A 14,016-nucleotide genomic window follows, 5' to 3' on the forward strand; every position below is an offset into this window, starting at 1 on the left:
ACCATCATATGCCTTATGGTATGCGATGGGCGCCGTGCTAGGAAACAAGTACCCAATGTTTTTATATTAGAGAATACTTTACAGTGCCAGTGATTTGTCTGGTAATTTCTGCCTCACCTCTTAATCTAAAGGCCCCCATAGACTGGTCCGATTTGTCCTAAGGACAAGTCGGACCAGTTTGCCCTTGAGAGCCCCCCCGGGAGGCTCACATATAATCTGCCACTATATGTGCCATTTTTACATGCAATAAATTGCATGCGATGCATGCCATTAAGTAACCTGAATTTCACTATTTAACGGATATCATTTAATAATGTATTATATTAAGCATTGTTTTATTTATCTATCACATATTTAAAATATTTTATCCAAATTGTTCTGATATCCTCTGGAGCATGGTACAAATTGCAGAGTACTGTATATCCCATCACACACAAATGCCAATAGTCAGTGAAGTGTGTTTGTACTACATGAACATTATGCTCTTGGGAAGCTTTCATCTAGTATACTGATAAATTATTTATAGTCTATAAATGTATTTTCAGAAAAAGTAAGAATAATGTTTTTAACAGTTTAACTGCAAATAGCGTATTAGGAAACGGAAAACCCACCATACTCCGGGACCTGCCCTGTTCCGCGCTTTAGTAACAGCTTCACTCTCCTTCCTCCAGATTTAATGAGTTCTATTGCTCTAGCGTGTGTCATGTCTCTTGTGCTTTCCCCATTTATTTCAATAATTTGATCACCGACCTGTCGGGTAAAGAGAAGATCAAATAAAGCAAACAGTTTGATAAAACGCATATTTTCAAAGAGGAACATTTTGCTCCACATATTATAGAATGACAGTTATACATGAAGACAAATATGTTGTGAAGCTTTGGAAGATTCTCTGGCAGACTATGCAATTATACATAATTAACCAGATCCTTTACCAATCAATTGTCAAAATCAATGTACGAGAATGTTTACAATTCCTACTACAAGGCACAGAGGTGGAGATTGATCTTGAGGTTTACCAAACAATGTAGAAAGCTTTAGCAGAAATAACTACACCTTGAGTTCTAGATCCATTTAATGTGCAATGGAAGAGTTCTCATCTCAGCACTGCTCAGGATTTCCCTTTGCTGTAAATGCCAGATATTCATAGGGTAGACTGTACGAAGGTCGACATACATTAGGTCAACCACTTAAGGTCAACATAGCTTAGGTCAACACATAAAAGAGATTGCTCGTGAAGCAGCTGGTAGACCTTTCCCAGAGAAACGCGTTGAGATTCTCTAATACCCGAATACCCTTGACACCATCACACTCCTGAGGATACAAATTCATCAACTGGTTTACTGGATTTGGGACTTTTGTTCTCTACCTGGTCATCCGAGTTTACATCTCTCAAAGGATTGGACCTGCAGCAAATAATCACCACCACCCAGGTCTACCGGACAACCACCAGAAAGCAACTGCTTACAAAGCAACATCCATCTGGATACGGCCACCTGGTAAATGATCGCTGCTCATTAAGAGACTGCACCCATCCAGCACTCATCCTAGATATAGGAGTCCAATAAGTGTCTAATGGGGTTTTTTAATTCCCAATTGTGTGTCTTATTAATATCACTACCAATATCATTTTATATATTACATTAAAAATATTTTAAAGTATAAGTAACCGTCACATTTTTATTATTTGAGAAACAAGCCTGCGCTGGTATATCCTTTTGTTTGGGACTGACAATCCCTTAATACCAGCAGCAGTTAGCAGCGCACCTTATAAACGCACCAACGCACCATACATAAAAGAGATTGACCTTGCTAAGGTCGACAGGGTTGGAAGGTCAACACAAGCATTAGATCGACAGTGAAAAGGTCAACATGAGTTTTTCACATTTTGTTTGTCCTGCTTCAGGCATGGGGCCTATCTGCACTCGGCACACTATTATATTCTCCCGCCACTCCGTGGTGGATGACATACTGCCTGTCGGCACAAGTTGACCTTCCCATTGTCAACCCAATGCTTGGGTCAACCTTCCGACCCTGGCGACCTTAGCCATGTCGAACTATTTCATGTGTCAACCTAAATCCTGTCGACCTTTAGTGGTCGACCTAATGCATGTTGACCTTCTGACCGTATCCCATATTGAAGTAGTAATTGTAGCAATTCTAGCTTCTAACTATTTTTACAGGACAGTTAGGAGCTGATTGGTTGGTTCTTTATTTCTCATCAAGCTTTGATTAATTTCCTCCAAAGCATGAAAGTTGCTTAAGTTGATAGTATGTAAATAAATGAATTGACTGCATATTCAGACCTGACAGGGAGCACTTTAGCCAACACACTGCTCCAGTGACAACCCACCTTGCAAATGGATGTGCACGCTGTGCGAATGGAGGCATGAAACCCACACAAGTACGGGGAGAATATACAAACTCCACACAGTTAGGGCCATGGTGGGAATCGGACCCATGGCCTCAGTGCTGTGAGGCAGTAACGCTAACCATTACACCATCCGTGCTGAACAATTTTTACATCATTGCAACCACCGCATAGCCTAGGACTTACTCGGTGGCTGCGATAAATACAGGAACAATTGGGCTGCTACTGACGTCACACCCCCTCCCCAAAAAGGCTTTGGCATGCCTGCATTTTCCGTGACACTCCCAGAATTTTTCTTGCCACTCAAAAAAAAAACGATCTGTCTCCATCCCCACATGTCCACTCCCTGTCACTTTGAAAACAGAACCAGTTGCAGCAGTTCATTGTGAGATGGCCTCCTGCATGCGCACTGTGAGCCGTACGCATGTGCTGTGTATCGATAATCGCCCACTATGCAAATCCGCAGCCATGTGATTAGGATCTGTATTAATGTGTACAGCTTTGTTTGCATTTAGGCTATAGCATCTAGGTCTATGCATATACTGTATCTTTTCTAAAGTTGCTGGTCATTAGGGTATATTATTCCATATTTTGTACAGAAAACTCTATTCCCATACTGTCTCTCATCTCTCCCCTCCCCATCCCCCCTATAGTACTGTTGCATGCTCACCCTCTCTGTCCCCAGCCCCCATTCTTTTCCCCATGGAGTCTTTATCATTTCTGCAGTTCTCAAATCTACCCATGGAACATTGGGAAGTGTGACATCCAGTGATAGCAAAACTATAAGATGGTAGGCCCAGACTGTCTTGCACAGGCAGAAATCCTCAGTTATCTTCCAACCCATAATAAAGATTAACATTTAACCTGTGAACAATAATAGTTACTATTTTTAGTCCATGAGATGGATTATGACTAGTCCCACTTGCTTCACTACTTACAAGTCTCTGAGTGCCACTTCTTTCCTGTATATATATATATATATATATATATATATATATATATATATATATACACACATATATATATATATATATATATATATATATATATATACATACAGGAAAGAAGTGGCACTCAGAGACTTGTAAGTAGTGAAGCAAGTGGGACTAGTTATAATCCATCATATAATCGTCACCGCCCCTTCATCGGGATGCAATGAGTGGTATAAAAGTACATTCAAGTCCTGAGTGCAGGAAGAAACTGGCGTCACTTTCCGGGCTTGTTGAATAAATATTTAGTTTTATTAAAGCATAGCAGTGACAGTTACCATAGGCGTCAATGGTTTTGGGGACTACACCCCTTCATCAGGACAAATGACAAAAGCAGTCAACTGCATAAAGGCCCATACACACTACAAAATATTGGCATCAATCTCGCTCAGAAAGGGGCTTCTGAATGATATTGATGGCAATATCTTCTCTTGTGTATGCCTAATATTTTTAACAATGTGCACATATGCAGGTCATTCTGCCAATATTGCTCATGCCATTTGCACCCATTGTTCAGTGTGGATGCACAATATCTCTCATGATTAGTTCAAGGGAAATTGTTCACAAATATCTTTCGTATTTCATATCTTCTAGTGTGCATGGGCCTAAAATGTAACAATTTGTGTGTTTTCCATGTTTAGAAGCACCTGTCAATTGTCATTGCTCCCAAAAATTTTCAGATTTTCATTCCAACCAGCCAGATTGGAAACATGGGGCCTTATTCTAGTTCACTCTTTCTGACAAAATCCTTCTTAGATGGACAAAACCATGTGCACTGCAGGTGGGGCAGATGTAACATGTGCAGAGAGAATTAGATTTGGGTGAGTTATTTTGTTTCTGTGCAGGGTAAATACGGACTGCTTTATTTTTACACTGCAATATAGATCTCACTTTGAAGTAAAAACCCCACCCAAATCTAATTCTCTCTGCACAAGTAACATCTGTCCCACCTGCAGTGCACATGGTTTTGTCCATCTAAGAAGGATTTTGTCAGAAAGAGTGAAATAGAATAAGGCCCATAGTCTAGTGTGTATGGGCCTTAATATGGTAGCTATGTTTATGGTAATTATTTTATTTTGAGCAATACAGTAGGACCTGCAGAAAAGTGAAGTCCCTTGAAGGGGGCTGCAGGCTTAAATGCATTGATCAATACATGAACTACTGTTTATTATTGTTAGTTAATTTAGAGAGTGCAGAGACCCTGTGATTTCTGTGATTTCTATTTAAACAATGTGGTCACAAGCCAAAGGGCACCCCACATCTAGGAATGTTGTGTGCCGCTGTTAAGTGATATATATATATATATGGGAACGGGGACCCGGCACTCCAGGGTAATAACGGCAGTAACTGACCACGGTGCTGAGCCTGGAGAAATGGATAGAGGGATCGTGTGGCAGTTTAGAGGGTTTGTGAAAAGAGACTCCACACGGAGGGGGTCTGGTCAACGTTTCGGATTTTACTTGTTTTGTGGTCTTGAAAAAGGAGTAAAGTCCGAAACATTGACCCATACCTCCCACATTTGACCTGAGGAAATAGGGACAGGGGGCAGGCGTATGCAAATGAGGGCGCGGCTTATGCTAATTAGCCGCAACCTCATTTTCATACGAGAATAGACGCTGTGCGCATGCGCACAGCGTCTATTCTACTAGATTGGGGGGTCTCCCAACTGCCACCCCCCGCAGCGGGACAATGCCTGCCGCGGGTGGGACAGCGGGACAGGACCCAAAAATCGGGACTGTCCCTCTAAAATCGTGACAGTTGGGAGGTATGCTGACCAGACCCCTCCGTGTGGAGTCTCTTTTCACAAACCCACCTGAGTGCTGCCACACGATCCCTGTCTCTCTCTCTCTCTCTCTCTCACATTTATTTGATTAAATATTTGTGCGTATGTAGAATAAATCATTGTGGGCACTAGGTTAGTTCTGCAACAATCTCTGTCTCAAACGTACATTTCAGTTCCAGTGCGGATGCCAAAGACGCTCCGTGAAATGAGAAGAACTGACAATTTGATGTAAGTTTATTGAAACAGTATAATATGATTACTTCTTGTTTCTTTCTCAGAACTGAACTATGACAGATATTCATATCTCATTTGTTTATGTTGTATATTCAAACAAAAATATTGATACCATTATATAGAAATGTGGCAGCGCTACAATTTCTAGTGTGATGAGAAGTTAATGATGTGACATCTAGGCCTCCAGATGCATTATTAATTCTTTTGTTTAGTAAATTTACTTTCAACAGTTTATTAAACCTTAAATTTTACCAGTTTCAGCCAACGTTTGCAGCCTAGTAACTGAAATAAAGCAAAACAAATAAAAATAGAATGTACTACCCTATATTGTAAACTCTAAGGATATAAGAAGTTACCAATAGTTCATTACCCATATATATAGCTTTATACAGAGTATACACAAGGAATCCCAAGCAGATGATAATAGAGTGTCAGCAAACAGAGGTGTCATTTGAAGGCCAGCAAGGATCGGGAAATCTTGCATACAACCAAATCTGGCAGTACATCAGCAAGATGCCATGGTAAGTGGTTCCTTGCCATTCTACCCACCATACTGTTCTGTCTGCTCCTGGAAAAAAAACCTTAGTGGTCTATATAGTATCACTAATGGGCCTGTTACACATGCAGAAAGGCTAGTTTATGGAAGTTTTATGTAACTAACCGATACAATACTAGGAGCCCAATAGGTCAGCCAGGTAGTCTGAGATGGATTTTACTTATGTGAACCATCACCATCTGCAGATGGCACTTTTTCTTTGAGACAAACTTCTTCCTATAGTAAGGAGAGCTGTGTGTGTACTTTTACTTGTACAGACATCAGTAAGGTATCACTGACACCTCTGTAGAAGTGATACAAATCATGGGGTCAGCTGCTTTCCAGCTTAGCTGCCCCTGCATCAGAACAATATTCAATTGCTTCAGTGATTATATATCTTGTGTAGAGCGAGATACTTAATCTTGTGGGACCTTCCTGCCCCTGATGATGAATAGACTCCTTAATGACATCACTCAAGAGAGACTACATGCACAAGACTTATTGGGCCTTATTCTAGTTCACTCTGACAAAATCCTTCTTAGATGGACAAAACCATGTGCACTGCAGGTGGGGCAGATGTAACTTGTGCAGAGAGAATTAGATTTGTGAGGGGTTTTACTTCAAAGTGAGATCTATATTGCAGTGTAAAAATAGAGCAGCCAGTATTTACCCTGCACAGAAACAAAATGACTCACCCAAATCTAATTATCTCTGCACATTTTACATCTGCCCCCTGCAGTGCACATGGTTTTGTCCATCTAAGAAGGATTTTGTCAGAAAGAGTGAACTAGAATAAGGCCCATACACACAGTGAGATTCCCTTTCTATTCAAACAGTGGTGTAGCTAGGTGCCACGGTGCCCGGAGCAAGGGCATAATTAATGCCCATTACACATTGGACACATACAGATGTAGCTGGGCTCATCTTTTGCCTGCGGCCGCCAGATCCATTTCACTGGCGAGCGCCGGTGATAGGGACTGGGACGCGCATGCATCTCACGTGTGTCCCAGTATCATGGCGGCTGGGCAGAGTCTCCGCTTCAGGGGAGGGGTGGCAAGGGGGACCAGAGGCGATGGCGGGGTTATAATACTTTAACTGACCCGGCATATACGGGGTCACCTAAGTGTCCATCTCCATGCTTTGCTCCGCCCCTCTGGATACCCCCTTCTGAAAATCCTGTGTTTGCCCCTGCATGCTTCCATATTTCAACCCTCAACTCAAATATAACATCTACTTGCCCATATAAAAAAGGTATAATCAATAAAAACAAATTAATAGACAGCACATAGGAATCTGTATAATGGACACAATTATTAATGTTAAGTACACCTTCTATAAAGTTTGTAGAAGTATTCACATATAGGCACAAATGACTGTGGTAATAAATGGAATTACGACATTTATTACCAGTCCTTTGTGATATTGCCATGTATCTAACCAAGTATATACCTGCTAATGGAGTGTAAGATGCCAGGAACATGCCAGCCGACAATGGATGACAAAGACCTGGTGTGAAGTCACTGGGACTCTGCATTTGTATAACAGGCATCAATAAATGAGGGTATGTAGTGATAACTACGCAGGGCCATCTTAACAGCATTTTGGGCCCCCGGGCAAAGAGGTGCAGGGTCCCCTGTCTTTTCCCCCTCAATAAATTGTGGCAACCCGGTAGAAGCATGAAGAGAGCTGGTAGTTCCGCCTCTGGTGCGGCGGCCGCATGACCTCGTCCCCTTAATATCCCACACTCCCATTAATGCTTTGCACTCTTCTGGGCAGGCGTCGGGCATCGGCAGCAGTCCCAACAGTGCAGGTGGCTGCGCTTGGGCCCTTAATGACAGGGACTAGTGAACAGGTACAGGCTGCGATGGGATGGGAGGTTAGGGGAGGGGGGGCTTGCCAACAGGGGGCCAGGCTCAGGGGGCCCATGGGCAATTGCACTTTGAGCCCTTGCGTTAAGACGGCCCTGCAACTACGGCAGCAGGAGCAACTACCTGGTCTCTGTGACAGTGAGCAGTGCTATGGGGAGTGAGGAACACCAGGTGTGAAATGTGTGACAGCACACAGCCTATGATGTGAGGTAGGGAGGGGTTAAAGGTGAAAGCTGTCGGTGCCGTAGATTCGCCGTCCCAAATCCCTGCACAGCGGGTTTTCCCCTGGCACTCCATGCAGGCAGCATACATACACGCCACTGAGCAGCCGTGCTGGGGAAGCTGGCGAGCAGGGCGGAGGAGCCGGCAGCAAAGTGTACGGCTCCGGCGCCAGGTGACATGTCGGCGCCCAGAGCCCATGCTCCGCCCTAGCTACGCCTCTGTATTCGACTTAAGATTGAAGTGCTATGCAATCTTTGCTATCTCTATTTACATACAATTCATGCTATCTGCATTCGATTTCCACTATATAGTCATTGCTGCCCTGTCTATCTGGGTTTCGATTTGTGCTGTCTCAGGAACGTGCATTGGGATCACAAGGTAAAAAATCTGTGCGATCTGCATGTGATTTTGACTATATAGTCACTACAGTATATGTCAAATCTCACCATGTGTATACAGCATCAGAGTTGATAAACTACTGAATATACTGCTATTATCCACCATTATGGAAATGTAACTATTAGCTCAATATTTGGTACTTATGTAATATCTGGGCTCCCGTTTGTTTTAATGAGACCACGTGCGCTCGCCACACTATATAAAATCAACTCCATGCGTAGTTGGATAGTAGGGGTATGAAAAAATGGGGTGCATTTAACATGGGAGCCCAGATAATACATAAGTACCCAATATTTTATACTGACCACCTCTTTACGGGTGCCGGACGGGGTCTCGACAGTCGGGATCCCGACAGTCATTTACTTGATGTCGGGATTCCGACTGTTAAAACACAGACAGATGGGTTCCCGACGGCCACCGGCTATTCTCCCTCGTGGGGGTCCACAACCCCCATAGAGGGAGAATAGAATAGGTGGTGAGCGTAGCGAGCCACCATGCCCGCAGCGAGCCTGAAAGGGGCTTTGTTGCGCTCGCCATGCTGTCTGAGTCCGGCCAGTCAGGATCCCAACGTCGGGCTAATGACTGTTGGGATCCCGACTGTCGGAACCCTGTACCACACCCCTCTGCACACCATCCAATTTGTGCAAAATGACTTTACAATGTATATTTTCCGGATGAATAAAGAAAAGGATGTATGGGATCTATGCGCACAATTTTAGTGTACTGAAAATAGCAGCCTTCTTGTGACCCAAATTAAGAGTAAAACACCCACTCTTATGATACAATGTGTCTCCACCAATACCGTTAATTATATATATCAAACATCGGTGAGTGTGTATGCTCAATATTGTTAATGATGAGCGCTCTCCCACATCATCATCAATATCGGTCAGTGTGTATGCACTTTTCCTGCCATACCACTGAACTATATTTGTGGCCATAGGAATCGCTCAGTGTATACCCAGCTTTAAAGTTTTGATTCATTAATGTTCAAATGGGCAAAATATTTCCACTTTATCGATTCAATTTCATCATCTTTTCTTATCCTGTTGGCCTTGTCATTAATGGATTCAGTATGAAATCCCGGCGGTCGGGATCCCGGCGTTCAAAATCCCGACGCCGGAATCCTGACCGCCGAAATCCCGACAAGGGGGGGGACGTGGATCACCCACCCTTGCGGGCGCGCTGCGCTCGCCACGCAGCGGGCCCGGTGCCTCGCTACGCTCGGCACGCTAATTTGTTCTCCCTCCAGGGGTGTCGTGGACACCCACGGAGGGAGAAAGTGTCGGGATTTCGGCGGTTGGGATTCCAGCGTTGGGATTCTGAACGCCGGGATCCCGACCGCCGGGATTTAAACTTCATCCCTCATTAATATATAATAACAATTCTATGCACAGTCTTGACTACAGAAAAAAATCTTCATTACTGACACAAGTATTTTCTCAAATAAAAAAAATAAAAACCTTAAAGCTTGGAGAGCAAAGAATTTGAGATAGGTAAGGGGCATACACACGGGGCAATTTTAAGCCCATTTCTAAGCGATCTGAATATGAGGGCGATGTGCTGTCCTGCCTGCAGAGATAGACAGTGCTCACCCTACCTAATCTGCTAGATTGTGGGGTTTTGCCTATAAACAATAGGCAAAACCTTGCTCAGTACAGATCTCTCCGTACCTATCGCCGGTGCTGAGCAGCGTGTGCAGTTATGCACATCGCTCAGCGCGGGTTGTAGTTGCCCCGTGTGTATGTGGCTTTAAATAGCTTAGCAGATTTTAGGCTAGGTTTGAAAAATGACAGAAGCTGATTGGCTGGTACTTTATAACTCTTTGATAAATCTTCTCCTACTGTTTTTCCCAAATCATTTTTGTTCTGTTTGGTATTCCCTTATTATTTGACATTTTGTTTTGTATTCTCAAAACACAAAATATAGAATATTATTAATTCTACAAATACAGAATTTAGAATTATTGTACGCAATATGTAGCACTGTAACTATCAGCATCCCCTTTCCGCCCCCCTGAACACATACAGTACTTTCAACATGGCTGCTCCAAAGGACACGATGGCCAGGACTACAGCAGTGATGCAGGTTGCTGAACAGTACCCTGCTAGCCAGATGCAGAGACAGCAAGGGTGCCACCCAAAGTGCACTCCACCCTGTGCGACATCACCGGGGGGCTACATACACAAGAAACCACATCAGGAAAATTAGTTCTACCATCTCATTTCTGAGAAAACCTATGGTGTCTAGGACTGTCTTAACCAAGGCCCTCGGGCCAGTCCAGCTCAAAGTATTTGCAGTTGCCACCTAGGATATGCCCCGAGAACGATGGCGATCTTAGGGATCCCTATATGCTAATATAAAATGTAGTATTAGAACTGATTTAATAATATCACTCTGTTCGAGATGCCCCCAAAAGTCATGCCAGCAAAGTGTTTTTTTGGTTTACTAACCCTTTGAGTGCCAAGTGACTGTCGAAATTAGGGTGAACATTGCCAAGAAAACCTTTTTATTCATCATAATGACCTGTAATGTTTACCTTATATAGGAAATAATCTTTTTTACACAAAATTTTTTATTTGAATTTATATAACAAATGTGAGTGATGCTGACATTTTTAGGTTATATGTTGGCACTCAAAGGGTTAAAAACTGGGCACTCCATGGTGATAAAATTCTGTCCAACTGTGCTCATCTTCTTTAAGACCGTTTTGTTTTTTGACAACCCAATGTCTGTTCTGTATTAGAATTATTTAGCATATTGATGATTTGTTAACACTATAGTTATTATTGAGCAGACAGTGATACGGTGACATCATTTTACCTAATAGGCTAAGAAAGGGGAATATGAAGCTGCTAACAGATTTGCCTGAATATGCCTGCAAGTAGATTGTGCTGCATATGTTCTAGACAGAGCTGTTAGCTTAATGCTGTTGGATAAATGTGAGGAAGACACAATGTGACTAGCAGTGGCTCGCTCAGGGTTATTAACACTTGTAAAACCTTCTTTCTGAGGAAGACAAAGATAAAGGACCTTATTCTGGTTGGTGCGGTAATATCCGCGTGCGTTCGTGCCGCCAATGTTTTGTGTCTGCGCATGTGCAGAGGCGTCTCTGCGCATGTGCGAGCGGGGCGTACGGCCAAATCCCGCATGAAATGTGAACACTCCGAACAGGGGGTGGAAAGGGGCGTGAAGGGCTATTTGGGCTCATTACCATATGCATACGCCCCGCGTTTCATGGGCGTTCCCATGCAAACGCTGGGCGTACGTATGGTAATGCAGTCGTGACGCACGTGTAGGGGGCGGACATATGACATCGCCGGATGTCAGCTGCCCGCCCAGATCCCTGCTTTTGCACGGAAAAATGTCCGTGTGGTCTGAGGTTGCGGGAGCTGGTGGACCACTCGGTCCTGCATTCGATGGTCTGCGACCATCGAATGATGGGGGAGGTTCCCTGAGATGGAGGAGGCGTATTCCATGAAAAATACACGTGCGGTCCGTTCGGCCAGCTTCTTACCGCGTACGGACGGAGTTGGCGATCCGTATGGAAGGCGGGGTTTCGCACGCACGGTCCTGGCCGCATATTCGGATCTGGCCGCACCGATCAGAATAAGGCCCAAAGTGATGTTAGAATTAGTTATATGCATCTGCCCATTATGGTTCCCACAGAGGCGTAACTATAGCACCGCAGCCCCCGCGGCCGCGGGGGGGCGCTGTGCATGTGTGGGCGCCGGGGGGCTGTGGTGCTATAGTTAGCCCCCTCCCGTCCGCCCATCTGCCGCCTGCAGCCTTACCTGACTTCACTGGTCCCGTCCCGGCTCCCTTGCTGGCTTCATTCTTCTGCTAGTGAGATGGACAACAATAAAATGTCCGCCCCATATAGCAGACAGTTCTCTGAAACTTGTGAAAAAAGCAGAGTTCCGGGAATTCTCTAGTGCTCCTTAATCCTTCTGCTGCAGTGGTTCTCAAATGGTGTTTCAATCTCAATAACACCCAAAAAAGGTACAATGGTTCCCATTCCACTTGTTAACAGTTCTCTGAAACTGTCTGCTGTATGGGGGCGGACATTTTGTGTGCGTCCGTCTCACTAGCAGAAGAATGAAGCCAGCAAGGGAGCCGGGACGGGACCAGCAAGACAGGTAAGGCTGCGGGCGGGGGGTGCGGCGGGGGGCACCCCCCATTAACGGCGGGGGGGCGGCCAATTCATAGTTACTCCACTGGGTTCCGTTATGACTTTGAACAGGAATCTAAGTTCTGTCAGTTTAAAGAAGTTTTTCTTGTCTTCACATGTATTAAATGAGATGGGTTTGAAGATTCTGGGGTAGATTTATTAAGCTCGGTGAAGTGATGAAGTGTCTGGTCTTTATCACCGGCCAATCATTCCTACCTGTCATTTTTCAAACCAAGCCTGTAACTTCACAGTTAGGAGCTAGCTGATTGGCCGGTGATAAAGTACCAGCCACATTATCACTTCACCGAGCTTAATAAATCTGACCCTCTGTAACATTAGTTCTCAAGATTTGCTTTAATGAAGAACTAGGACATCACAATTATATTAACTAGGTCGAAAGCAGTACACGTGTGAAACGGTCCCCACTAAGGCCACATTTATAAGCGCTCCATTTATTGGGGAGTATGTTATGAAAGATATGGTTTTACCGGTAAGTGCTTTGGCAAGAAAATAGACATTTTATTTATAAATACATATCCATTGAAGAGTAAAGTGATCTGCTCAATTACATTTTGAGACTACTTTCGTATTACCCCATGATGGGTATGTTTATTATACAGTAACATTAGTTTTAACATTCACTTGTAACACAGATGGGAAAGGGGTGATTCAATTAGCTGAGGTAATTTACCTTACCACAGGGCTATTCAATACTCCAAAAAGCAGCCACCAGGCTACAGTTAACAAGGATTTATTTTGGTACTCTTTACCTAGCACGGCGCCCATCGCGGTCATCGCGGGCATTGAATGCACTAAAAAATCGGGTGCGACGCGACCGACGCGATGCCCGCGATTTCCCATAGGGACCAATGTTAAATTTCTCAATTGACCCGATTTTTCTGTTCAATGCCTCAATTGACACGATTTTTCCATAGGAATCAATGTTAAATGGCCCACAGAGGCCAAATAGCCACCCTGAAGTGTGAAATGGCCCCCACAATTGTTAACGCCACCCCACGATCAACGTGAACCCGAAGCGTGGCGAGCGCAGCGAGCCCGCGAGGGGCGGCGGTACGCGTCCTACGACCTTTTCATACCCCCACTATCCACGTCGGCGTGGAGTTGAGAACAGAATAGTGTGGCGAGCGCAGCGAGCCACCGAGCCCGAAGCGTGGCGAGCTCAGCGAGCCCTGCGAGGGGACGAGGATACCTGTGAAGCCCGCGAAGGGACGCGTTTACCTGTGAAGGTATCCGCGTCCCCTCGCCACGCTTCGGGCTCGGTGGCTCGCTGCGCTCGCCACACTATTCTATTCTCAACTCGTGGATAGTGGGGGTATGAAAAGGTCGTACGACGCGTACCTCCGCCGCTCGCCACGCTTCGGGTTGACGTTGATCGTGGGGTGGCGTTAACAATTGTGGGGGCCATTTCACACTTCAGGGTGCCTAT

At 44.5% G+C, this 14,016-nt stretch overlaps 1 protein-coding gene across 10 annotated transcripts in view; it reads right to left on the reverse strand.

Moving 5' to 3' along the window:
- The window catches only part of MAGI2 (membrane associated guanylate kinase, WW and PDZ domain containing 2), an 838,547-nt gene that overhangs the window by 48,302 nt on the left and 776,229 nt on the right, over nt 1-14,016 (reverse strand). For all 10 annotated transcript variants that reach the window (XM_083183055.1, XM_083183056.1, XM_083183054.1 and 7 more), the window contains one exon: nt 612-750. In XM_083183055.1, the coding sequence (XP_083039181.1) occupies nt 612-750 (139 nt within the window). The remainder of the gene's footprint in view (nt 1-611; nt 751-14,016) is intronic.

Source organism: Crinia signifera, chromosome 4 (assembly GCF_055691185.1).
Source record: "Crinia signifera chromosome 4, ASM5569118v1, whole genome shotgun sequence".
NCBI classification, from domain to species: Eukaryota; Metazoa; Chordata; class Amphibia; order Anura; family Myobatrachidae; genus Crinia; species Crinia signifera.